This window comes from Hylobates moloch, unplaced genomic scaffold (genome assembly GCF_009828535.3).
Source record: "Hylobates moloch isolate HMO894 unplaced genomic scaffold, HMol_V3 SCAFFOLD_9, whole genome shotgun sequence".
Lineage (NCBI taxonomy): Eukaryota > Metazoa > Chordata > Mammalia > Primates > Hylobatidae > Hylobates > Hylobates moloch.
This window is the reverse complement of record NW_026652284.1, coordinates 70,197,515-70,223,158: the sequence shown is the minus strand read 5'-3', so window position 1 is coordinate 70,223,158 and position 25,644 is coordinate 70,197,515. Positions and strand designations below refer to the sequence as shown.

At 34.8% G+C, this 25,644-nt stretch overlaps 2 protein-coding genes across 3 annotated transcripts in view; one reads left to right on the top strand and one right to left on the bottom strand.

Annotated features, from left to right (window-relative positions):
• Nucleotides 1–25,644, bottom strand: part of DECR1 (2,4-dienoyl-CoA reductase 1) — a 239,319-nt gene that overhangs the window by 155,755 nt on the left and 57,920 nt on the right. The window contains exons 11-13 of one of the 2 annotated variants that reach the window (XR_004370965.2): nucleotides 18,760–18,821; nucleotides 16,579–16,687; nucleotides 15,584–15,677 (exon numbers count right to left, since the gene is read on the bottom strand). Coding sequence is in view for 1 of the 2 variants with exons in the window: in XM_032760012.2 (XP_032615903.1) it covers nucleotides 18,772–18,821 (50 nt within the window). In the remaining variant the exon portion in view is untranslated. Of the gene's footprint in view, nucleotides 1–15,583; nucleotides 15,678–16,578; nucleotides 16,688–18,411; nucleotides 18,822–25,644 lie in introns of those variants that run through there. The other variant, XM_032760012.2, reaches the window with a different exon arrangement.
• On the top strand, nucleotides 1,989–25,488 carry CALB1 (calbindin 1). Its single transcript, XM_032760015.2, has 11 exons — nucleotides 1,989–2,249; nucleotides 2,766–2,842; nucleotides 6,430–6,504; nucleotides 15,613–15,696; nucleotides 15,795–15,851; nucleotides 18,885–18,962; nucleotides 21,397–21,452; nucleotides 21,538–21,577; nucleotides 21,705–21,758; nucleotides 24,164–24,235; nucleotides 24,578–25,488. The coding sequence occupies exons 1-11, from the start codon at nucleotides 2,171–2,173 to the stop codon at nucleotides 24,689–24,691; spliced, it is 786 nt and encodes a 261-aa protein (XP_032615906.1). The 5' UTR covers nucleotides 1,989–2,170; the 3' UTR covers nucleotides 24,692–25,488.

Below are 25,644 nucleotides of genomic sequence, written 5' to 3'. Positions count from 1 at the left end.
TCAGTTTGTTCAGTCCGTATTCCTACATACTTTTTCTAGCATTTTTCTTTGTCTCAGAACTATATCCAAAGTCTAGACATTGTTAGCTCTGTCAAGACTAGCAAGGGTCAGAGTGATTCTTCAAGTCATTCCTTAGTCACTGCGTTCTCACCCTCTCTTCAAAGTTTATTCTCTAGCACTGGTCTCCAAGTTCACACACTATATTTTTCACACAGCGACCTTGGCCACTAATATAGTGACCAATAGGACCATCAGTGAGAATCAGATGAGGTATAAGAAGTAAAAATAATGTATGAACTGGAAAGTACTATGGAAGTGAGGATTCCATTGAGAAGATTATTGAAATAGGCTAGCTTCAAATTGATGGGTCTCTGAAAAGGATACTTATAAAAAACCTCCACAAATATAGTACTGGATAGAGCCATAATCTCAAAAACATAAATTTGAGGGGTCCCAAACTCAATTATACAAGGTTAAGAATATAGAGCTTGGTAAATTCTTTTTTTTTTTTTTTTGGAGACAGAGTCTTGCTCTGTCACCAGGCTGGAGTGCAGTGGCGTGATCGTGGCTCACTGCTTGAACCTTGGCTCACCTCCACCTTCCAGGTTCAAGCCATTCTCCTGCCTCAGCCTCCCGAGTAGCTCAGATTACAGGTGCCCACCCCCATGCCCAGCTAATTTTTGTATTTTTAGTAGAGACAGGATTTCACCACGTTGGCCAGGATGGTCTCGATCTCCTGACCTCGTGATCTGCCCGCCTCGGCCTCCCAAAGTGCTGGGATTACAGGCGTGAGCCACCGCGCCTGGCTGGTAAATTCATTTTAATTCACTTTAAGCTTATATTGGCTATGTGTAGATTTTCTCTTGTTCCTTCATTTTGTTTTAGTACAATTGTAATTAGACATTTGGGATACATTTTTAGTGGACTTCAATGTCCAAAAGACTCAAAGCCAAATACTCCAGAAGTACTTATGTAAATAAGAAATAATCCAAATATATAATTAATTATATTAAAATACATAACATATACATATGTATATATAATACAGAACATATATACATATATACATAACATAGCATACATTTAGTTAGATAGCTTTTCCAACTCTGATGGTGACTTCCAATTTCTGAAAAATTCTCCAGTAGGGGTTGCTTGGCATAGAAAGAAGGAGACGTGTGTGTTAAGGCCACTGAATGGGGCTATGGTGGTAGCACTAACGTACCTACTTATGAACCTGGGTCAGATCCTTCCTTTCTCTTTGTTTTAGTTTACTCACTCTTTCTAAACTAAAAGGCAGTAAACTCTAGTATCTGTAAGATGACTCCGTTATCTAAGATTTTAAGGTTTTATAACTTAACTGTATTACTTTCCAATTATAATTCTACTTCATGCTGAAAAGAAATCCATAATCTTGCTTTTTCATGTTGGCAAGGTTAGCTCATAGAAACCATCTTAAGAAACATTGATATGATGGCACAAAATAGAGTAATTATTGATAGCAATCAACTCATTACATACATTAATCAAATTATTCTAATGTGAACCAAGCTTTCACATGCTTTTTTTTTTTTTCAAACAAATACTGAAAAGTCTTGGAGAAATCACACAAGAATATAATAATCATTTATGTGATTCTACCCGTCATCAGCTTTCCCCTTCTATCTGAACATTAAAACCTCTCTAGGTAACAAGAGTTTGACTATAATATTCAGGAATAAGATTATTCCTGGACTAGGAAGATGTAGGGGGAAATGAGCCTCTGTTTTCAGCATCCAATCCCTGAGCAAAGGATATCCCACCACCTGCTGCTTCCAACAAGCCCAAACTCCCGCTCCAGCCAGGTTTCCTGGGAACAGAGCAGAAAACTGGAAGGGAGGGGAAGAAGGTTGGTGAGAGCAAGAGGCGGGGAGTGAGGAATGGGAGGCTGGAGGAGGCGTGGCCCGGCTTGGGGCCGTCGGGATAAATACTGAGAACTGGGTGCGGGGTGTAGGGAGAGAACTCTGGAGGAACGCTGAGCTGAGCAGCACCGAGGACAGCGCCCGGCAGCGCCCGCGCCCAGGTCTCCCTCCGCAGCCCTGACTCGCGCACACGCTGAGCTTTTGCTCACTCCCCCTCGCGCGGACACAGACACACGCATATTCACACACCCAGACACACACCCCGCTGTACAATGGCAGAATCCCACCTGCAGTCATCCCTCATCACAGCCTCACAGTTTTTCGAGATCTGGCTTCATTTCGACGCTGACGGTGATTATCCTCTCTTTTTAACTGTTTCAAGACCCGTTTCCATGCCCCTTCCCATTCTTTGCCCTTTTCTGAGCCTCCTGATCCCATTATCCCTTCTTTCTATTCTTTACTTCTTCCCCCTTCTGCCTAATCTTATCTTCTTATCTCCCCGACTCGCCGCCAAACTGTCAACCTGAAAGTTTATATTGTTTCCACCGTAATCCCAAAACCTTAAACTTTTGTCTTTCCAGGAACGGTAATGGTAGGAGAGAGAGAGCAGGGATTGGGGGACACTGCCCCCCCAAAGTTTCTGTGGCTGCGCTCAGCACCCCAACCATCCTCCTTTGTCCTCAGTGGATCTAAAGTTTGATACCCCAGGAGGGGAGGGCTGCCGCGTCTGTACGCTTTGCTGGTTAATCAATGTCCAGGCAAGAGAGAGCCTCTCGGGTCGCCAGAAAGATAACTGTCTTGGAAAGTGAACGGGAAAGACACTTGGAATGAGATATCTGACACCTGGGTGCCTCTTTGTCTTTGCAGGAAGTGGTTACCTGGAAGGAAAGGAGCTGCAGAACTTGATCCAGGAGCTCCAGCAGGCGCGAAAGAAGGCTGGATTGGTAGGTTCAAGTTTGCGAAAAAGAAAAAAAGACTTTCAACCCCCAGATTAAAACATTCTTATGTTTTCACAAAAAGCCAGCAGCGTAAAGTGCTTTCTGGGTAATGTAAACGTTTATTGACTGCGAAAGGCAAGAAAGAACACTTTTCCAACTCGAATACAGAGAAAGGGGAAAGGGGAAAGAGACTGAGAAAGAGAGAGGGAGGGAGAGAGAGAGAGAGAGAGAGAGAAGGAAGGGACAGAGAAGGGAGGGAAGAAGGGAGAAAGGGAGACAGAGAGAGATTTTCTAAAGGGAAAAAGCTTGCTATCTGAAATTGGAGCTTTCAATATATGTATATTCTATACTAGTATTTGCATTAATAGATCTTAAAAGGAAACTGTGGGTGCATGAGATTCTTTAGCGGATCACCACCTCTACCACTGAGTTTGATTAGGTAATTTTTAACTTCTCTTTTACTGTGTAAGAAATAAGGGGGTGGAAATGCATTTCTGCCCCTTGGTGGTCAAGAAACAGATCTGCAGATTATGGATCTCTTACTCTATCACCAATTATTATTGTTGTGATGTTGATGTAGTTGGGGAGATGAGAAAACATCCTGTCCTCACTAAGGGAAAGTTGCCCAACTTGCAACCTAACAGTGGCAAGAATTTAGCAAGAAAGGGTCTTCATTTCTGTTGAAAGCAAGAAACCCAAAAGGTAGAGAAGTAAAAAGCAAAACAATTTTAAGAATTTCATGTATTGTAAAAAAAGCAAAGTGATACTCTGATGGGCAGCAATTGATGGTGTTTTGAAAATGGCTATGTTTGTTATTTAAGCCATTAGTTAATTAAACAAATGACGATTCTTTTTAATTATAAATGACTCTCTTTGGGCATAAATTAACCTGTTAAGAAAATATGTTGTCAGCATAAATATAAAATACAATCAGCTTTTAAACATAGATGAGATGGTTGTCCAGAGGAAAATGGGTTAAAAATTGTACTACTCTATTGAGGTTTATGTAACACTGTCTTTCGGAAGGCAGTGTTGAATTGGGATGAGTTACACATTAATGGTCTTTGGCCTTTTTGACTATGTTTCGAAAGAGATTTTACACTACCAATGATGTATATATTATATAGCAGATCACCACCTCTAATATTGAGTGATATATATAAAATTTAATAATGGAACTATCTTTTTGCCCTATCTAAATTGAAAATTGTGTAATATACATCTCTGTACAGCATATTCAGAAGAATCCCAGAGGGCTCTAAATGTATTATAATGCATTACAGAACTATCAGTTACAAAAATCATTGACCAAATTGATTTTAAACCAGATTGTGCTCTGGGGATTGTTTTACCCAGACTTAATATTATATAATCTAAAAGTATAATAGAACGGAATAAAATAGCATAAAAATGTTTTATATACTCTCCACCCTCCCCATATCTTATATATTGCCATGTAAATAAATTTATGCAATACTGTCATTATAGCTTTATGTGTCTTTGGCTAATCTAATAAAAGCAATTATCTTCCTTATTTAAAAATACATATTTTAAAATCCGGTTGGAAAAGTCTTACTTTCCATAAAATTTAGAATTAAAACCTTGGAAGATGCTTCCAGCAGGTAATGATTATATTTTATTTTGTCCAGAAGTAATTTTAATATTGAAATCTATTTTCAGCTTAGAAATTTAAATATTCATGAACTTAAAAAAAAATTTTTCTTCCTCTGATTTTAATATTTGTACCTTTTTGTAAGCAATATCTTCATGTTGGAGATTTAGAATTTAATTATTTTTCTCTGTTTTGGAATATTCAAAGCTCCAATTATTAGACTACAATGTAATGATACTAAACAAGCATAGTTATAGGATTATATCAAGTTGCTTAATACTATGATTCTTGAGCATTTTTCTGGAATGTAAATACAATCTGGATTTTTCTGAATTGAGTATTTTTCTTGATTTAGGTAGTTAAAATCTAACTCAAGATCTGGATTCAGAGTTTCATATAATAGATACATGTTTCACTATACTACTAACTTCACTGCATTAAACCTACTTGTATATATTTCTTCTCTTTCTTTAGAACATAAAAATTGCCCTTATACACCAGGCTTTTTGCATTTCAAGCCATAGGATAACAGATTTCATTGCATTAATGGAAACATTGTTTGGCTTTTCATATTAATAACATGAAATTTCAAAATTTTCACTAGGTGAATATAACTTTAATGAAATATAACAATGCAATATATTTTCAGAAACTATCCTTTTACACTAAACATAGTGTTTGGTCTTTGTAGTTGCACTCATTTTTATACATTTTTAATTGGTGGTGATTATGCGTATATGTTTTGCACTGTTTAAAAAATAGATTTTGACGTACTTGTCAGAAACTTCACAAAGTAAATGTCAAGTCTGCTAGTTAAAGTAGTGGTATTACACCATTTTAAAATTTAAGGACAGATGCTTTGGTTTTTGTTTATGTTAAGGTATATGTAAAAATAAAAAAACCATAGGACCTAATATTCCCACTATTGCCATGGTTGGACACTTTCATTTTCTTACAATTGTTTCTATAACAAAATTAAATAAATACAAATTGTAACTTATCCATAGTAAGTTTTATAAAGACTAAAATATAATTATATTGCTTTGTTATTATTTATTATCTTAGTTCTACTAAAGATGTCTACACTGGTTCCAAACGGATTTTGTAAATACTAGTAATAATGATATTTAGTCTCAATATAGCCCTTTAATTGTATTAACCTACCTATCCCCAAAGCAAACTTGTGTGATAGATAATACCACCATCTTGTTAGCTACGATGAAAACTGAGACCTTAATTTGCTTTCCCAAGGACATAGAATAGAACATTAGTAAGGGCTGACCTATTTTAAATAGGCTTCAGCTAATGCAACAGGACTATTTTAAATGGGCTATGTTGGAGACCCAAGGGTAAAAATTAAACCTCCTGAATACCAGTTCTATGTTCAGATCACTAGTTTATAGTTCATAGCTCTCTAATCTATTTAATTTTTAAATTTATTTAGTTGATGAATGCCTCTTTTATGCTTAAAACAATCTTTGCTTACAAAGTGAGTTACTCTTTAACAGTCACATTTTTTGCTTGTTCAAACTGAAAACATATATTACTTTCCATAGATAAAACATTATGTTAGAATGAGAAAAATGTTGTAAGACAAGATAGTGTAGCAATATAAGGTAATCTTTAGTGAAGCAAGCATTGTTTAAAATGTATTGATGGTGATGATTATGTTAAAATTCACTAAAAGTTATGAATGGAATGATTCTGACCACACTTTCAAAGGATAGCATAGTCTCAAAATTAATAATAGAAGATAAATCATATTAATTGAGAAATAATCATGATTACAACTCTTTCATTTGGAACTAATAAATACTGTGTATCAGTTATGCCTTTAATTTTTATGAGAATAGTTAATCATTATGCATATTTCTAAATGGTTCTAATTTTGTTTTTTCTTTGCAGTAAGTTATTAACACCATCACAAGCATAACTGGGTATTTTTTTCACAAACCTCTTACCTGCTTTTATATAATTTTAGGAGTTATCACCTGAAATGAAAACTTTTGTGGATCAGTATGGGCAAAGAGATGATGGAAAAATAGGAATTGTAGAGGTAAGGAATTTATGCATTTTTCTGATTTAATTTTAATAAATGAGTTTCAATTTTGAAGTTGTCTCCAAGTCAAGTACGATATAGCAAGAGCCATTCAGAGAGGTTTATTTTACCTAAGTAATACATTATCTTCTGTTCAGAAGTATAAAGTTAAAAAATGTTCACAAATGAAAAACATCTAAGAGTGTTCCTAACCCAGGGCCTAAATTTCATATATTACAAAATTGAGATTGTGGAGAAATAAAATTGTTTGCCTCTGATCATACAGCTGTTTGCTGGCACAGGTGCAGTTAGAGGAACAAGTCCCTGACTTCTACATGAGTATCAATCACATTCCATTACCCAGCCTCACTTCCACACAGTGTCTAAGCACATGGTCCATCAGTATTTCTTATCACTTAACAGTGTAGACTTGACTTTTAAAATATAAAATAAAATGTTTGCAGTCCCTGTGAAATATTTACAGTCCTAATTTTTCATGGCAAAAAGCGGCATCCTGGTTTGACAGTTGGCCTTAGTAAAAACAGAAGAATTTAACTAGACTGAGTATTTTATGATCTGTTATAGGTACAGATTTCATGTGAATCTCTGAAAGTTAAAACTGTGGGTGTCAGTTATCCTTTCACAATGACTTTTCCTATTAAGGGCAACTTATTTTTGTCTGTGAATCAAGGAAGCAAAACCGATTATGCATCAATTCTTCTGCATTCTCAGATTTGTGAAAGAGCTGTTGCTTCCCTTATGTCTACATTTCCAGCCTGTGGTGTCTTAGCCTCTTTCTTTATCTCAGCAGCCTATTAGAGAAATTGGGTGGAAGCCTTTGTCCAGAAAAATTAATTAGGTCATAATTTAAAATATGCCAAATCATAACATAATTATGTTATTTATATAGTGTTTCTCAATGTATTAGATTGTGAAGTATTCTGGCTCTCAACAACATTTAATAATAATTTACCTTTGATTCAGAGAAATAACCTGGTTTTCAAATAATTGAACTTATAGGAGACTTGTGATGCCAATGTGAAATACACTTATTTTTAAACAGCTGATACAAATAGAGTTAAGAGAGGACATACTATTATTATCTTTGTAATTAAAAATTTTCCCTGGAGTACATACTTTCCCCTTTACCTATGTGTAACTCATTACTATATAAATAGATAATAGTAATGGGACTTACAGATTGACATATAGGCCAACTAATCAAGATATGAAACCATCAAGGATAAGAAAATAACTTTTAAATTAAACATAAATGAGATGAGGTAAATCTAATTATTCAAAACTAGTTTGGAAATATGACATCAGTGAAATTACAGATTGGCTCTTTTAGAGTTTGACATACTTTATAATCCTAGTTAAGGAAAACCTGTCACTTTACATTTAACATACTTCACCTTGAAGGACTCCAGTGGACTCAGCTATTTGTTCAATTTCATTTCTTCAGTGATACTAGATTGTGCAGTAAAAGGCATTGATCTGATTCACATGGATTTTACATTTTTATAAGGATAAAATGGATGAGCATGTTTTGAATCCCGGTTTTACCTTATGTGATACAGTCTAATCATTTATGACTTATTATTTGAGCACTATTTTGAATGAGAGGTTAGAGGCCATTTAGCAGACACATTGTCCTGGAGGTTTAATGAAGGAAATTTCCTCAGAAGTTTTAGATAAGAAACTGTTACAGGAAAGAAAAGGCTTTCTGTGTAAGGAAAGATATAGAAATATAGGTAACAGAAGAGGACGGAGAAGGCAATGAAGTCTGAAATAAAGAAGTGAGAAGCTTTTATAGCAATAAAAATAATAAAAGAATTCACATTTGTATAAAATAAAATTGACAAAGTGTTTTCAAATATGTTATCTCATTTGATCCTCATAACTAGAAAATTAAGTAAATTTAAATATAAAATGAAGATCTATTTTATAGTTATAGCATGTGAAGCTTCAATAGGATTTGCCTGAGGTCACAGAAAAAGTAGAAATAAATGGTAGAACAGTCAGAACCCAGCTATGTTCCCCCAAACTATTCTGCCTTTTTTTTAAATAATAAATAATCTGTACATTTTCTGCATTAAAAGGAAAGGTTTTCAAGCTTCAGCTGGTTGATTACTTACGGCAAGGTTCTAAGTTTAGCCGGGTTGAATAGGGACGCACAAAGTGTTCTGCAGAGAAGTTATTTGGGCAAAGCACTCGAAACATAATTTCAGCAGAACTTTTGATGAGCTGAAGCAGAAATAATTTAAAGGGAGACAAATGAGATACATATAAACTGATTGGAAGGTTTTAGTGTTCCAGGACATGGAACTTTTTGCTAGATGGGACTGTTGGGAAGAACTAGCCAACATTCCTCATTTTAAGAATGAAGAAACTGAAGCCCGAAAAGGTCGAATGATGTATCCAAGGTCCCACTTGCAGGGAGTGACAAATTCTATATACAGACTTAGATCTCATTCTGATTTTAGAACTCTTTTCATTAACCTGAGTTATCAGCCAAGACATAGGAGTAAGGGGTCTGGAAGAGGGCATTAGTTTGAGAGAAGAGAAATGGAGAATAGGAGGAAAAATAGGAGATTGCTTCAATAGTTCATATGCATGTTGGTTTACTCTGTGATGGTTAAGAGTGAAGAAAAGAGAAATTCTGAAAATAACTGGGAAATAGAAATTAAAAGTTACAGATTACATGTAGAAAATGGGGAGAGGGAGAGTAGGAAATGTCTGAACTTATATTTTGCTCTCTACTGTAACCAGAAAGCTGTATTAAATGAAGTTCATCCTTTCTTTTCCCAATTTGACATATATCACTTGCTTAGAAATCCTATAAATAATATAGAACACAAATACACAAATTCTAGCCAGCTATAAAGGAATGCAAAATCCTATGTTTTCTACAATTTATAATAATCTACCTACTGACATCAAGCACACATTAACTTTGGTGTTCAAAGGGAAAGGAAGATGGATTTACTTATATGTTATGCTCACTTAATAGTCATACTCACAAACTCATCAAAATCTAATCAAAGTAAACCAAATGATACTCATGCAGTGGTCTGCATCCCTGATGGAACAGGCCAAATTGGTTTGTCTCTGAAGGATGTCATTCAAAAGATTAGAAAATGTAATGGTTAACTTTCAAAATTCTGACCTGACAAAGTTAACTGACACTTTCGAACAACATGCATTTGCTACCTGGAAACAAATATGTTTCTTTCTGAACTTTCTAATTTATTGCCTTTAAATAGATTTAAAAATTCACACAAATACAGTTTAGAAATAAAGAGATTGTTAACACAAACTCAAGACAGGAGCATGGAAATTTTGAGATAATTTAACAAATAACGTGATGGTCAAAAAAAGTTCCAAATTTATTCAGACTAATAGCTGTACTGCAAAGAAGGCTGATTAAAATAATTAAAAAGGAAGACTTAATGATTTAGCAGATAATAGAGCTTTCTTCTCTGGTGTTCACATGAAATATAGGTATTTCTCTTATATGGGTGTCAAATCTATAAGTTTTTCACCTGATCCTTTTGGCAATGTGTGAGAACCTACCATCCTCTCCATTCTTACTGTTTCTATCTGTCCAGGTCAGTGCATCCACTGAAAAACAGACCTAAAAGCTATTTTAATCCTAAAACTGTAACAACCCTCCCAGGGAAGCAAGCTATTCTCCAGCCTTTCCCTCTTTTCATCTGCAGTGGGATTTGAGCCTGTGAGTTTAGCCATAGTGAATGTAATTTTTTATGGAAGACTACATTTCTACCACCGAATTTTGGGAAATTACTGACAATGAAATCTGATTTTAAAATTCCCTTTGCATAGATTTTTCTAAATGATTTATTAGGAATACTTTTTTGATTGAGGATTTTAATGGAGGGTGATGAAGGTAAGGGACAGAGTCTCTAAGCCAAGAAAGTCAGACTCTGCCTTCAAATCTGGCTCCAACTACAATCTATGTGAAAGCAGGCCATTTACCCTCTTTGAGCCTGTTTCCTTGGTAGTGAACAAGGATGACAATGTATTAACTTCATAAGGTTGTTATAATCATCAGTATCAAATAATACATGTTGAACAAGTAGATTGACCCTGGCACACTGTAAAAACTCAACAAATGTATTTGTAGTTACTGTTACATATAAAAATAACTTACTACAAAATCAACCCCATCTTCTGAATGCCAAGCCTTTCCCCCCACTTATTATATAATTTGTCAAATTCAAATTATTAAACTGAAAGAGCTTTACATTTTTGATAGAGTTATTTACCTTTCAAATTTTCTGGACTCACTTCTCACTGGCTAGGGAAAATGTTTTTCTGATTCTCAAGTGAAAAAAAAATGAATGCTTGGCTAACACATGTTCAAGAATGTTAACATACCATGATTGTCTTTAAAAGTAAGGAATTCTGCCTCATGTGCACTGTGATATAATTTGTATCACTAATGAAGTTGCCTTTCATGTATACTCTCCTCACAACTAGTACTTAGCTTTATTGTTGTTTTTAGCTCCTGCTTTGAAATTGTCAGGGGAAAAGTTGTTTGAAAGTATCTGCCTCCCTATATGGTTCTCACTAGTGGTGACTGTGGTCACCAGCACAGTGCCTAGTATTTAGTAGCCAAATGAGCCACAGCAAGGGATTTCAACTTACTCCAAAACATCAGGCAAAGGCTCTGTATTATGCTAGAAATAAAAGAGAGATGTAAAGACCCCTGTTATGGGTAGAGTTCCCTGGGAAGCAGATCTGAGTGGAAGAGTAGCAATGAGCAGGTTTATTAGGAAGTGCTCTTGGGATCAATACCCCGGGACGGAAGTGAAGAAAATAGATCTGGGCAGAGGGAGAAGCTGGGCTGTGTCACAGTCTCAACGGGGACATCAGCTGACCCTACAGTGAGTTCTGAAGCTGGGTTGACCCTTCAGGAATGTCTCTAGTTTTGAGTGAGACCCTTGGGCCTTTATATCCCCATGTTGATCAGTCATAGGATGCCACCTCCTTGGGGACACAGCTCTCCTCAGCCCAGGTAGTCCTTAAATGGGGCCTCACAGGTGAGGCTGCAGCAACACTCCCAGCACTTGAGGGGAGTTCTGGGTAGCATATCACAATGTCCACCCCAACCCCTATTCACAGCTCCGTAATAAGTTATTGGAATTATCTCCAAAGGAACTTTGCCTCCATTTATTTACAGCCTATCCTGATGCTAGACAAATTGCCTTTATGTATTGCTTCAGTAAAATATTTACTAAAATTTGTGCAGTTTCTGGGCCACAAAACAGTAAATAAGACACAGACCCCATCCTCAAGGAGCATGTAGACTAGCAGGGGAGACAAGCAAGTAGAAAGTTGTTGGGTTTTTTTTCCTACTCTTGATGAAAAGCAACCAGTTCTCAGAAATGAAGCTCTGAGGGATTCTACTTATTTCCTTAGCTACCTGCCTTCCACTCATCCCCTTGACATTCTTCACTCTCTTCTCCAACTCATAAAGAAGTTTTGGGAGTTCATAAAAGAGCAGGCAGGCAGCCCAAAGATTACAGAATCACCAATAATATTGGAATAAGAAGTATTGGGTACTTCTATAAACAGCAGTGACTTAGCATATCTGAGAATAAGGCAACTCCACTTAACACCTCCTATATGAAAGACCTTTGGCACGTTATAGACATAGTCATAAAGGCTACAGCTGGAGAATTACTGTGCCCAGCTCTGAAACTTGAATATTGATTCATACACATTGAGAGAAGAACCGAGAGACAACACAGGACCACCACATTGTGAAACATATCTTAAGAAAGATTTCTTTACATTCACTATAGCCACATCCTATATATACATAATAATCTTTTACATGCTTAAGACTCCTTTCTAACATTTATAAAATAGGATGGTATCATGTGGAGTGCAACATTAACGGTTCAGTGAAATTAAAACAGATTGAATATGTTTCACATTGATGTAATCTGTATTTTTTAATAATTTAAGTATAAGACCAAAGCAGTATGGGCAAGAAATACACATTTATAGTAGACATGAAGAGCATTTTTACTATCTCTGTATCTGACACTCAGAAGACCTCTGAACTTTATGTGAGTTACATGAACTTTTATGTTGAAACAAAGATGGCAATTTCCTGAATTTTACATTTAGTGATTGCTTACTAGTTCATTCGTTTATTTTTTTCTGTTTTTATGTATTCAGTGGATTTGGAGATGTAAAATATTTAAAGAAAAATTATTCTTTTTTGTTCAAAGCAACACACACTAATTATAAAAATCCAAACAAAATAGAGAATTATGATGAAGATAAGCAAAAAATACTCTAAATCCTTTCAAGTAGATGTTTTTAATAAAGTAAAATTACCAACCAATCCACAAGCATTTATTTCAGGCATATAACATGCTAGATACCATGCTGGACATTCAGGGGATGCAGAAAAGTATTATTCCCTGCCCTCTTGAAATTAATGGTCTAGAGGAAGGTCATGCAAAAATACTAAGAAGTATCTAACAAGTTGCATACTAATAAATAAAGGACGAGTTGGTGTTAGCTATCTCCTGTTTCCTAAATGAACATTTATATTCATGAAAAAACATAATAAAATGTGGCTAGTACTTCTATATCATGCAGAACCCTCCAAAATGTATACATAACATCCATTTCCATTGTTCAATCTTTCCCTTAAAATGTCTGCCTCTGATATATTTTCTTCTCTTTGATGTGTTTTATTGTCTTCCATCTTTGTTCCCTTTTCTTTCTTGGGTTGCTTTTTCTTCTCTTCCCATCTTCTTTAAAATGCTCAACGAGACATTCTTCAGAATCCCTCCAGAAAAGTATTATTATAGAAGAGGCCAGGCTCAACAAGACTGGAGGGGCATGGGTGCTTCTCCATCCTCCAGAGCCCCTCTCCATGCTGAGCCTACCCACTGCCATTCTCCCTCCCTTCTCCTCTTCCCCTTAGCTCTGGGGGGAGACCTACATTCTAGGCCTAATTTACCAGATATCTGGATACTTTATAATGAAAATCATTTATAGCTACTTTCCACTAGGAGCCCACTTACAGATGAGGAAAAAAAAGGGATTTTTATAAGGAAAATGGTGTTCTAGATTTTAATGAGTAGAAACAGCCTATCATATTTAAACTATCTCATTGTCATGTGTAAAAATCACCAACAAATTCATTATTTGCAGTCCAAGAGTAAATAAGCAACCAAACCATTCTATTACTGTCTTCAACAAGCATGTTGTTGACTTAATCTACTAATAATCACCAAATTAAAGTGATTTTCAGTTTGCCAATCATCAGGTCATCATTCAATCTGTTTGGGCCTTAGCATCCTCAATTGAAAAGTTTGGTCTTTGAATTAAATTAAATTACATTATTTCTGAGGTATAGAATTTTATGATTCAAGTATTCAAAGGAATTTAAAAAATACAAAGGTCACAGAAGTATGTCCTGAGTTTAATAAGGGACCTAGATAACACACACACACACACACACACACACACACACACACTCTCCAATGATGCAAACGTGTTTATGTACCAAAAGCTAATCACATTTTTTAAAAGTACTGGCACATTATAAACCCCCATTTTTACTTTTTAGATATATTATCATCTACCCACACTAGTGACCTTTCTTTAAAAATAAATAAGAAAATGTTTTATGACTAGGTCATATTAAACATGTTGATATAAGGTTTGGCCCTTTCCCTTAGTCTCACCCACACGTGTATTGCCTATAAATCGAGTGGTTTTAATTTGAAATATTATTTCAAAAATCTAAAAATAAGATAAGCTAAGGTGCATACAAAGGCATATGAAAAATTAGATTCCTTGCATATAAAGTAGAATAATGCATTTTATATTAAATTTTAAATTTTTAAATGAACCTAAAAGGATGAATTTTTTTTAAAAAGTTATGATAGTATTTTCTACAACTTGGTAGAACTTTTAGAACTGACTCTGACTTTAAAGCTGATCTAGACTACAGGCTCTTGGCCTAAAATCCACGGATGAGGGTCCATGCCCGTGATCTAGGGAATTCATCAAATCCCGAAAATCAGATGAAATATAGTGTGTGTAGATTCATTCTTTAATAGTGAAAATGCAGTGCTTCCAACAGAAGGCGTTTTGAACCCAATATATTCAAGAAACACTGGCTTCTATTTCAAGTCCTTGTTTTAGTGATGAGGGTACTGAAGTCCAGAAATGGCTTGGGGTTGCTGGGGACCACAGCTAATTAACTACTGTGCCAGAAATAGATCTCACATTTGCAGTGGAGCCATCAATCCAGCTCCTTCCTTCTCTGCACGCAATAGATTAGTCATAACATTGGATATGGAATCCTTTTTTCTTCCAAAAAAAAAAAGAGAGGAGGATTGAAGTTATGAAATGAGATCTAAGGGAAAATGTCATAGAGGCTGCCATGGAGATCAGAAATTAAACCCCAGCCCTGGATTCAAGCAGTGGATGTCCTTTCAGCAGAAAGCAACAATTTGAGAACTGGCTTTTCCTATTCCTGTTTAACACCCCACCATTCATGGTGAATTTCTTTTCCATTGCCTTACGATTGTCTTTGGTTTATCTTCTCTTGTATCTCATGGTAGGCTTACTCCTCGGGCTTGGGAATGCATTTTCCCCCTTCACTACCCTCCCCAACATTTATGTTCCTCATGGTTTCTTTCACTTCACATGAAATTTATGGCCCCCACATGTGCCTTTCTGTGACCCTGTGAGGAGAGAGGAGAGAGGAGAGAGGCATGGAACACTAATCTGTGGCATAGAACACTTGAAGGGTTCAAGCCACCAGGATGAATCTGCCTGAATGTCCAGCAGACAAGAAGTGGCCACGCTAGTTCTACCTGAGCACAGGTCTGCTGCGGCCACCTCACTGGCCCAAGAACCAAGCACACAAGGGCACACGAGCGTTGGAGAATTGACAGCACTCCATAGGAAAGTACCAGAAAGGGAAAGCCGACTCTAATGTTTTTCCTCTCCTACTTTTCTAGCCTGTGAGGGAACACGTTGAAGAAAAACTAAGCAGCAGATAATGGCAGAGACTTGTTTTTGAACAACTTACACACGTTTCTCTCTTCTTAAATCTTCCAGTTGGCTCACGTATTACCCACAGAAGAGAATTTCCTGCTGCTCTTCCGATGCCAGCAGCTGAAGTCCTGTGAGGAATTTATGAAGGTATAAGAAAGCTGCCCCTTTAAGAAAGCTGCTTAAAGTAGGAAAATTGTTTCTTTTATTGAAAATGTTTTGTCTTCCTTATCCAAAATTACTTACAGACATGGAGAAAATATGATACTGACCACAGTGGCTTCATAGAAACTGAGGAGCTTAAGGTAAGCAAATAAAAACTTGTACTAAGTTTTTCCTTTCAGATGCAATTATGAACTAAGAGTTTCCTAGCTTTTTAAAAAACCTCCCACAAAAGAAACTAATGTTGAACAGTGTCACATTTTCACCTACTCTTCGACATTGTTAATGAAGTACCAGATCAAAAAGGCAGCTTCAATTGCTTCTTGAAATTCTGTACAGTAATGCAAGAAATTAACATTTTTTGTGGTGTACACAAATATAAGACAGACAAACAGATAGAATTATAGATAAGCCGAATAAGCCATTCATTTTATTGAAATTTGTAGTTTCAGTTCTCAAAATAAACATATATATATATATAAAAATTTCCTTACAAAAGAAAGAAGAAAAAGTTACTGAATAGCTACTGTATGCCAACTACTTTACACATAATGTCTTATTTAATCTTTGCATAAGTTGTACGACATTGTATTACCCCAGTGAGGAAGAGTTGAGAGAAGTTAAATGATATACTGAAGGCCACACAGAAATCGGACAGAGCCGTGATGTGCAAATCCAGGCTTGTCTGCCTCCAAGGCCTGTAGACATTCTGTACAACCTACTGTCTCTCAACAACAATGATGATAAAAAATAAAAAATCTTCTATAATTAAACTTTTGAAAAACTGCAACTTAGAGAATGAATTTATCACTTTGGACATCACAGATGAGGATATAAAGGAAAAGGCAGAGATCTGAAATCAGGTCTTACCTCATTAATTACTGTATCTTCCTAATTTTCTTTAATCTTTAAAATGAGGGTAATAAATCCTTCCTCTCAGGCTTATTGTGAAGCTCCAGTAAGATTCTGCACATGAAAGCTTTTGTGACATGCAACATAAAATAAATTATATTATTCATGAACTCAATTTACTAGCCTTTCAGGAATATGGAAGTATTCTTCTCATTTCCTCAAACCGACCCCAAAACATCTCCATCTGAAAGACCCTACTTTTTCTATTTTTAGAACATAGAGTGACTAAAATATAAGTGAGTTAATATTTACTGACTATGTGTCAGGCAGAGTACAAGGTGCTTGAAATGTATTTTAAAATTTAATCCTCACAGAAAATATGCAAGGCAGGTATTATCACTCCTAATATAAAAACGGTGAGATTGGAATGCAGAGAGATTTGATGATTTTTCAAGATTACACAGCTGCCTAGGAAGAGAACCTAGATTTGTACCTAGAATATCTGATAATGCTAAGAATGACTCCCCACCCCACCCCCACAGCACTACATGCTTTCAGACTTCATTTATTAAGAGCTGCTCTTTTGCTATGTGGGGAAATATGAATATCAACAGTTCTAGTCATAGTTCAACATAGTTTGAGTAGCATACAATTTTAAAGATGGAACTGGGACATTTGGGCCATGGCAAAATGGCTAAAACATACTCAATTGTATCCTCTTGAAAATGTAAACGTTTTTAATGTGAAGTCACTGAAAACAACATATTTTACAAACTTGCAGCTCAGCAACCCACAAGGTGACAGATAAGCCACTGTGTTTTTATTTTATTAGTTAGACCAAAAATATTCTTTTAAAGATCCTTTTTAGTTCATAATGAAAACCTTAGTTCATTTCCAATACTGACCTCTAAATATTCTAAAAGTCTCCTTCTTTGTTCTAAATTTTATTCTCAGAAAGAGATTCTAAATAGAAGTCCTCTTCCCTGGGGAATTTTGAAGATAAGTTGGCTTTCTTTTTTAATGGATCTTTCAAGAAAGCTAATTTTAAGATCCATAATAGAGTAAAACATCACTTGCTCTCAGACACGACTTTGAATCTCTGCATCCCAAGGTTTCTCCCAGGCTATTTTTGTGACCACCATTTTAGTCTCTGATGAGGCTTTTTAACCCAATTAATCTCTGACAAAAGCCCCAGAAGGCTCAAAAATAAAATTCAACCCCAACAGATGACTGAATTTTCCATGCTTCACTTTGGATTTGAAGTGGAATATTGGAAGTAAAAAAATTTTTATCAAACTAAGAAAAGAGTCTCTTTTCTTTAAAAAAGTGACATCAAATCAGCCCAGAACTGGAACATTTAGGAGGGAGATAAGTCATTGCTGAATCAAAGAAATCTAATCCTTCAATAATATCTGGGCACGGTATCTGCCTAGTTTTTCCTAATTGCATTAATTCATTTTCTGAGAAAATAAAGGAGTTACAAATGAATAGCACTAAACAAAATGAATGACTATTATATGCTTAAGTGCTTACACTGTCACTTATATGGCAAATCTTTGTAAAGCTTTTATTTATGTTTCTGTTAAAAAAATTAAATTCACTCCTAAGCTCCAGCTGTCAAGTTAATAATCATCTTTTTTTCATCCTTCCGACATTAATCTCTATTTTAATATGATTCATATATCTTTCAAAGATTCAATGACATAAACTGTGGCCAATTTTGTTAATTTAAATAGTCAGCGGAAGCATTTTAACCAAAGTGCTTTGGACTGCATCAAGCTAAAAACTACCCAACTGGCCCTCTGGAGAAATGAGCATCATGCTGGCTATAAACTAATGTGTAAATACAGCCTGGGGAGCAGAAAATGGATTTGAAATTAGGGCTAGATCTCTATCTGGTTTACTGATATTTTTTCACACATATTCCAAAGGTATAAAGGCCCTTGTGTTTCTTGCAGAACAATCCAATGAGTACTTGTGAAGATATCAGTAAGAAGAAATGCATCCATTGGGCTGGCTGGTTTTAAAAGGTTTTAGTCAGGTTAATTGAAATCATAAAATCATGGTAATGCACAGACAATGACCAATCAAGTCTCAGTAAAAAGCAGGTATTATTCCTGTCAAAGGTAGTTTTGTTGCTGGAATGCCAGGAGGACAACCTGGTTTAGTCTTTCTTCTATTATAAGTGCCTCTACTCACCTGCTTCTACCCTCAAAAAGAGACTTTCTTTGCATTCCTGGTATGTCCTGTTCCAAGGCATTCTGAAATGAAAGTAGACGATATATTATTAATGAAATTAATCTAAGTGTTCTTTGTTTTAACAGAACTTTCTAAAGGACCTGCTAGAAAAAGCAAACAAGACTGTTGATGACACAAAATTAGCCGAGTATACAGACCTAATGGTAAGACTGATCTTGAAAAGATTGTACCCAAGAGCTCATGAAGTAGTATGATGTTCTTGCTAACTCCCAAGGCTACACAGGATGAAATAAATAAATGGTGGTATGGGCATCATATGCACATAGGTATCATTTCATTTGAAAAGTGAAATACTTAGGGATGCTTACATCTTGTCATTTTGAGTTCTGCAGGCATTGGCTTTAAGACTCAACATATAAGCATTTTCTTCCTTGTAGAGCTGTGTAATTTTTATCTATCAAAAGATGACTTGTTTTTCTTCCAAAGCCAGTGTAATTATATCACTAAATTATATAACTTACACATATATAAGGTACACTATATATATAAATTATATCACCAAAAACTCACTTATTATAGAGTTCCTAAATCCATTTTTATCATAGTTTGGGAAATCACACTTTGTTGAGTTTAAAGAGACTGTCTAGCTGCTTTATTAATTAAGCAACTTAAAATGGGTCTCCTTCTTTCTTTTGATTTTTGTTGTTTCGGGGTTTTGTATTGGTGTTTTGAATGAGGAAATCTAAATATGCCCTGAGGCTGATGCTATGGTAAACAGTGACAACTAAGATCAATTACAGAATGTTGATAATAGAGCCAAGAAAACTGCTTTACACATAGGCACTAACTGTTTCAGGAAAAAAAAAAAGAGCAGATAAATAAGGTTCCAGATAAAATAAACCAATGTCTATGAAGTTAGTTTTTTTCTATTGGACGAAGTTTACTCATTTTGACTCGTCACAGAATTAGGATTACCAGGAGATACATATATTTATACAGCTTTCAGTACTGTGAAGGTACTGTGAATTCTTACTCCATGGATTTACATCAATAAACCATAAACATAGCTCTATACTATAAAAGCTACTGTTAGATTGAAGAAAGAGTTAGACTTTTTAATTACTCTGAGAAATAATCTAATAAAGGGTTTGATTATATCTGATGTAACTGAGGTTTGCTTTCAGCATCTCACCTTACTTTTATCTGGGTTGGGGGAGGGGGAACTACTAGAACTTTACTATTGCCTTATTCACTAACTAATGTTATTTATTATAAAGTGGGGCTAAGCTTTAATTTCAAAACAACCAAAAAGGTTTTCATGGTCATCTTTAATTCCTCATTACATCTCCACTTACAATAGCACTAGCAAACAAATGGGGGAGAGTTTCTTGCTATGTGTCACAATCAGCAGGTCTAAGCTCTGAATAACTTTTGGGTAATGGACAATAACCTACATTTATCAATTTTCTATTTTGTTCCAATCTTAAGGGACGCCTATTTAAAGAAAGGCTCCTTTCCAGGTAGAATATTGAAGCAGCCTTACAAAACCCACTCAGATGGGAGTTTCCCTCTGTTGGATTGGCCTGACATATCTGATTAAATGTCATAAACCAGTTCAAATCCAGGAAGCAAATTAATCAAGAGCTAATTAAAATTTAAATATATATGTTGGGAAATATTTCCCCATGGGCACAAAACTAAGTGATCAAGCTGTCCAGTATCTTGGTAGATAGTGTGACAATATCAGAATTTATGGTCAATGGATTATAAAATATTTTGTCAGCATGGGACCCTGAAAAAAATCTGCCTCCTACAAAAAATTCTTAGAATACCTCAAACCATAGAATGCCCTTCCTTTCCTTCTTAAAAAGATGTCACTAAATCTATATCCATTATAACATTGGACACATTCTGTTCTTTAAAAACAAAAATAATGTTAATTTTTCACATATTTAGTGTTCATTTAGTATACACATTTTATATATTTAATGTAATTCATATATACTACTTTGGTATAACATATTATAGCAATAGTTGCTACTGTCTAAAAAGGTGAATTCTTCCCAAATATGGATATGAGTGTGTTTACATCTGGATGTGTCTTTGTGAATGATGTATATATAAGTGCAATGGGGAGTTGGAGAGCTTTATGGAGTTTCTAATACCCAATAGAAAATAAAACAATTCAAAATTATTCAAAAATTCTATTCTCTAAGGATTTGTTTGTCATCTGTTTTCTGCTTCTGTTTGTGGTATTCTATGCTCTAAAAGGGTGAAATAAACATTTATTTTCTTATTGGAGAGACTCCAGAAGTGCAAAAATTGTCAGACACCATCCCTCCCACATCTTGATATACATATAAACGTATTTGCAATAAAGAAGTGACAGTATTCTAGAAACACAGCTACAACCACTATTTCTGTTTGACTATTCTATATTATTCTGATAAACTCTAGCAATTGACACATTACCGAATTGAAAATTTGCATTGAAAGTTTTAAAAATGCTAGTTTTTAAAAATTTTACTGTATATATACAAGTAGTTGATAACTCAAACAGCTTTATTTTGAAGTTCATCTCCTTCATGCAATAAATTATTCCTCAAATAGCTAGAATAATGGCATTCTGTCTTTCAGCTGAAACTATTTGATTCAAATAATGATGGGAAGCTGGAATTAACTGAGATGGCCAGGTGAGTTTAGGAACCATGAAAAATGTTATAAGTGGATCCTTTTCAAAAAATATAATATATTAATATAATGTTTTTCTCTCAAAAGGTTACTACCAGTGCAGGAGAATTTTCTTCTTAAATTCCAGGTACTTAACTTTTTACTACCTTAAATAATATTTTCCTTGAAAAGCTAGAATGTGGGAGACTTGTCAAGGGAAACATACTGAAACATAGTAATAACATTTTAACATTTACTCTCTTCTCTATCTTTAGGGAATCAAAATGTGTGGGAAAGAGTTCAATAAGGCTTTTGAGCTGTATGATCAGGTAAAAGTTTGTTACTTTTTCCTTTCTTTTTTATTGAAGTAAGAACACTTAACATAAGATCTATCCTGTTAACAAAATTTAAATATAAAATACAGTACTGTAAACTATAGAGACAATCTTGACAGCAGATCTTTAGAATTTATTCATCTTATATAATTGAGACTTTATGCCCATTGATGAGTAACTCCTCATTTCTCCTTCCCCCAGCCCTGGCAATAACATTCTTCTTTATGAGTGTGACTATTTTAGATACCTCATACAAGTGGCATCATGCAGTATTTGTCTTGTGCTGAGATTGACTGATCATATGCAGTTCTATTTTTAATTTTTTGAGGACTTTCCACACTGTTTTTCATAGTGGATGCACCATTTTTGCATTCCCACCAATGTATACAGGAGTTCCAATTTTTCTTCATTCTCACTAACACTTGTCTTTTATCTTTTTGATAATAGCCATTCTAACAGGTGTGAGGAGATATCTTATTGTTAGTTTAATTTTTATTTCTCTGATTAGTGATGTTAAGCATTTTTTCATTTACCTGTTGGCCATTTCTATATCTTCTTTGGATAAGTGTCTACTCAAGTCATTAACCCATTTTTTAAATTGGATTATTCATTTTTTGCTATTGAGTTATAGGAGTTCTTTATAAATTTTGGAAATTAATCCTTTTTGGGATGTGATTTACAAATATTTTCTCCCATTCTGTAGGCTGCTTTTGCACTCTGTTGATTGTTTCCTTTGCTGTGCAGCTTTTTAGTTTGATGTAGTCTCACTTGTCTATTTTTGCTTGTGTTGTCTTTGCTTATGGTTTCATATCCACAATATAATTGCTAAGAACAATGTCATAAAGGTTTTCCTTATGTTTGCTTCTAGGAGTTTTACAGTTTTAGATCTTATATTTAAGTTTTTTAATCTATCTTGAATTTATTTTTTATATGGTGTAAGCTAAGGGTCCAATTTCATTATTTTGCATGTGGTGTTTACTTAACACCATTTGTTGAAAAAAGCTATCCTTGTCCCATTTTGTGTTTTTGGCACCCTTATCAAAGATCAGTTGACCATAACATGTGAAACTGACAGCTCATTAGTCTATGTTTCGATTTTTGTTTCAATGCTATACTGTTTTAATCACTGTAGCTTTGTAATGTATTTTGAAATCAAGAAGTGTGATGTCTCCAGGTTTGTTCTTCTTTCTCAAGATTTTTTTTGGCTATTTGGGATCTTTTGTGGTTCCGTATGAATTTTAGGGTTTTTTTATTTCTATAAAAATTGCCATTGGGATTTTGGAAGTGATTGCACTGAATCTGTAGATGTGTTTGAGTAATATAGACATTTTAACAATATTAAGCCTTCCAATCCATAAACACAGGATGTCTTTCCATTTGTTTGTGTCTCTGTTAACTTCTTTCATCAGTATTTTATGATTTTTAGTGTATAAGTTTTTCATCTCAGTTAACTTTATTCCTAAGTATTTTATTCTTTTGGTGCTATTGTAAATGGGATTTTCTAATTTCCATTTCAGATAGTTTATCATCATAACTAATTTTCGATTGTCAATTTTGCATCCTACAACTTTATGGAATTTGTTTATTAATTCCAACAGTTTTGTGAGGTCTTTAGGGTTTTCTCTCTATAAAAATAATATCTGCAAACAGGGATAATTTAACTTCTTTCTTTCCAATTTGGATGCCTTAAAATTTTCTTATCTGCAATTTGATTCTTCAGAAGAATTTGGAAAAAACGATTATGAAAATTACACAAACAACTCCTTCTTTTCATAGGAAAGGTATTATGGTATGCCCAAATTACACAAACCCGATTCGAATCCCACACTATCATTTACCTGCTTTGAGACTTTGAACGAGATACCAAACTCATGTGAACCTCAATTTCTTCATTTGTAAACAAGAGATAATAACAACACCACTTTGCAGGATTGAATGAGGATTAAGCTAGGTGAAAATATCCAGCAAAATAAAGGTTATTTGTGATGTCACTAGGTCACATCCTTTGCTTCTAATTTGTTTACTCCTGGACCTGTGGGCTCTAGCAGAACTCTGCCACACCCTGGTGTGACATGGAGCCACATACCTTCCCTAGCCCTCAGTTTCCTCACTTGTCCTAGAAGATATGATATTGTTAACATTAAGTGAATTACATGTGTAAGTACTTTGAACAGTTCAAGATCTTTTACAAATGTAAGGTGTTGAATGAGAGGTAACTAATACCTTGCATATTTTACAACTTTGGAGCAGCTAAAAAATTGGGCGGCCTGACATAACAGATTATCTGCCAAGTATGCAGTTGGGAGACTTTCTAAGGATTCCAATTATTTCTATTTTACTTCATTTCCCACTACTGTAGATGGAGTTGGTTGTACATTATTTTATTTCTCCTCCCCCAGGACGGCAATGGATACATAGATGAAAATGAACTGGATGCTTTACTGAAGGATCTGTGTGAGAAGAATAAACAGGTAACTTAGTTACCATGGCACTTACTTCTTTAAGCAGACTCTGTGGATCCATCCAAAACCAACTGCACATCCATTTTGGAAATCTACTTTAACAATTTATAGAGGAGCAGAAATAGAATTCAATTCTTAACTCAATTTGGTTCTGGCCTAAATCAGGGTAACTGTGATAAATAGATTTTAAAAACAACCTTGTGATTATTCACATTTGTATAAGAATTTAATCCAGATCTTTTGTTAATGGATTGATGTAACAAGTAGTTTCATCTCACATTTTATCACTTGACAGTGGTTAATTAACTTCCATATTTAACTGGATTACAATACCATTTATGTTCTATACAGGATCTGGATATTAATAATATTACAACATACAAGAAGAACATAATGGCTTTGTCGGATGGAGGGAAGCTGTACCGAACGGATCTTGCTCTTATTCTCTGTGCTGGGGATAACTAGAGTTGGTGGCCGCAACCACTTGCTAGTGATACACTGTATCTAAAAAATAACTGTGCACTATAAGGGAGTAGGCTGTATTTTCTTTTATATCTGTAAATTTAACTGCATATAGATAATTATCCAGGATGTGTGGCTCATTCTTTTCAGCTTGTTTCTATACTGTTTGTAATATACAGTTTTTGTAACCATATGATTGAAAAGAAGAAAGTCTATGCTTAGGCCAGTCAGTACACCCAATTTTAAAAAATAACATATTCTTGCTTTCACAAATATAGTTGAACAAGATCTCCCTAAAAATTCCACCAGGATTAATCTCTAAAATTCTAGTCTCTGATGTGCAAATGCACATTTGTCACTGAATAATGGAATTATGTATAACAAGCCAAACATTCTTATTTTAGACAATCATAGAGCTGTCCCACAAAATATTTCTAAGTTTATTTCCAACTATTAGGAGGAATGTGCTTTTGCATCTAAAATACTCACCAAAATATAGTTACTTGTGGCTTTATGAAGTTAACAGTCTCATTACAGATTTAGTTTACCAATCAACAGCATGTCTACTGCTTGGATCTATACAAAACTATTGGTTCAAGTTGATGTGACAAGGGAAGGGAGCACCAGATGACATATAAATCTGTCTGATTCTATGCCTGTATTTCCAACAAACCTACTGTCAGAGAATATGACCTAAATCCATTTTCTAAACTGTTTTCACGTGTTGCAAATTATTCTAGTCAACTGCTGTTTTATGTCATATTCTGTGTAATCTCTGATTAAATTTAAAATACTGCGTATCCTGGTGTCTAGTTTGCATACTTCCTGGATTTTCTTTCTATGTAGAACTGTTCATTTCCACCAAGAGTATCTGCTGCCTCTGAAAATATTTTTTTCTAGCTATAACAACTCTATTTTTTACTACATAATTAAATTTTAATGTAAAATTCATAGCA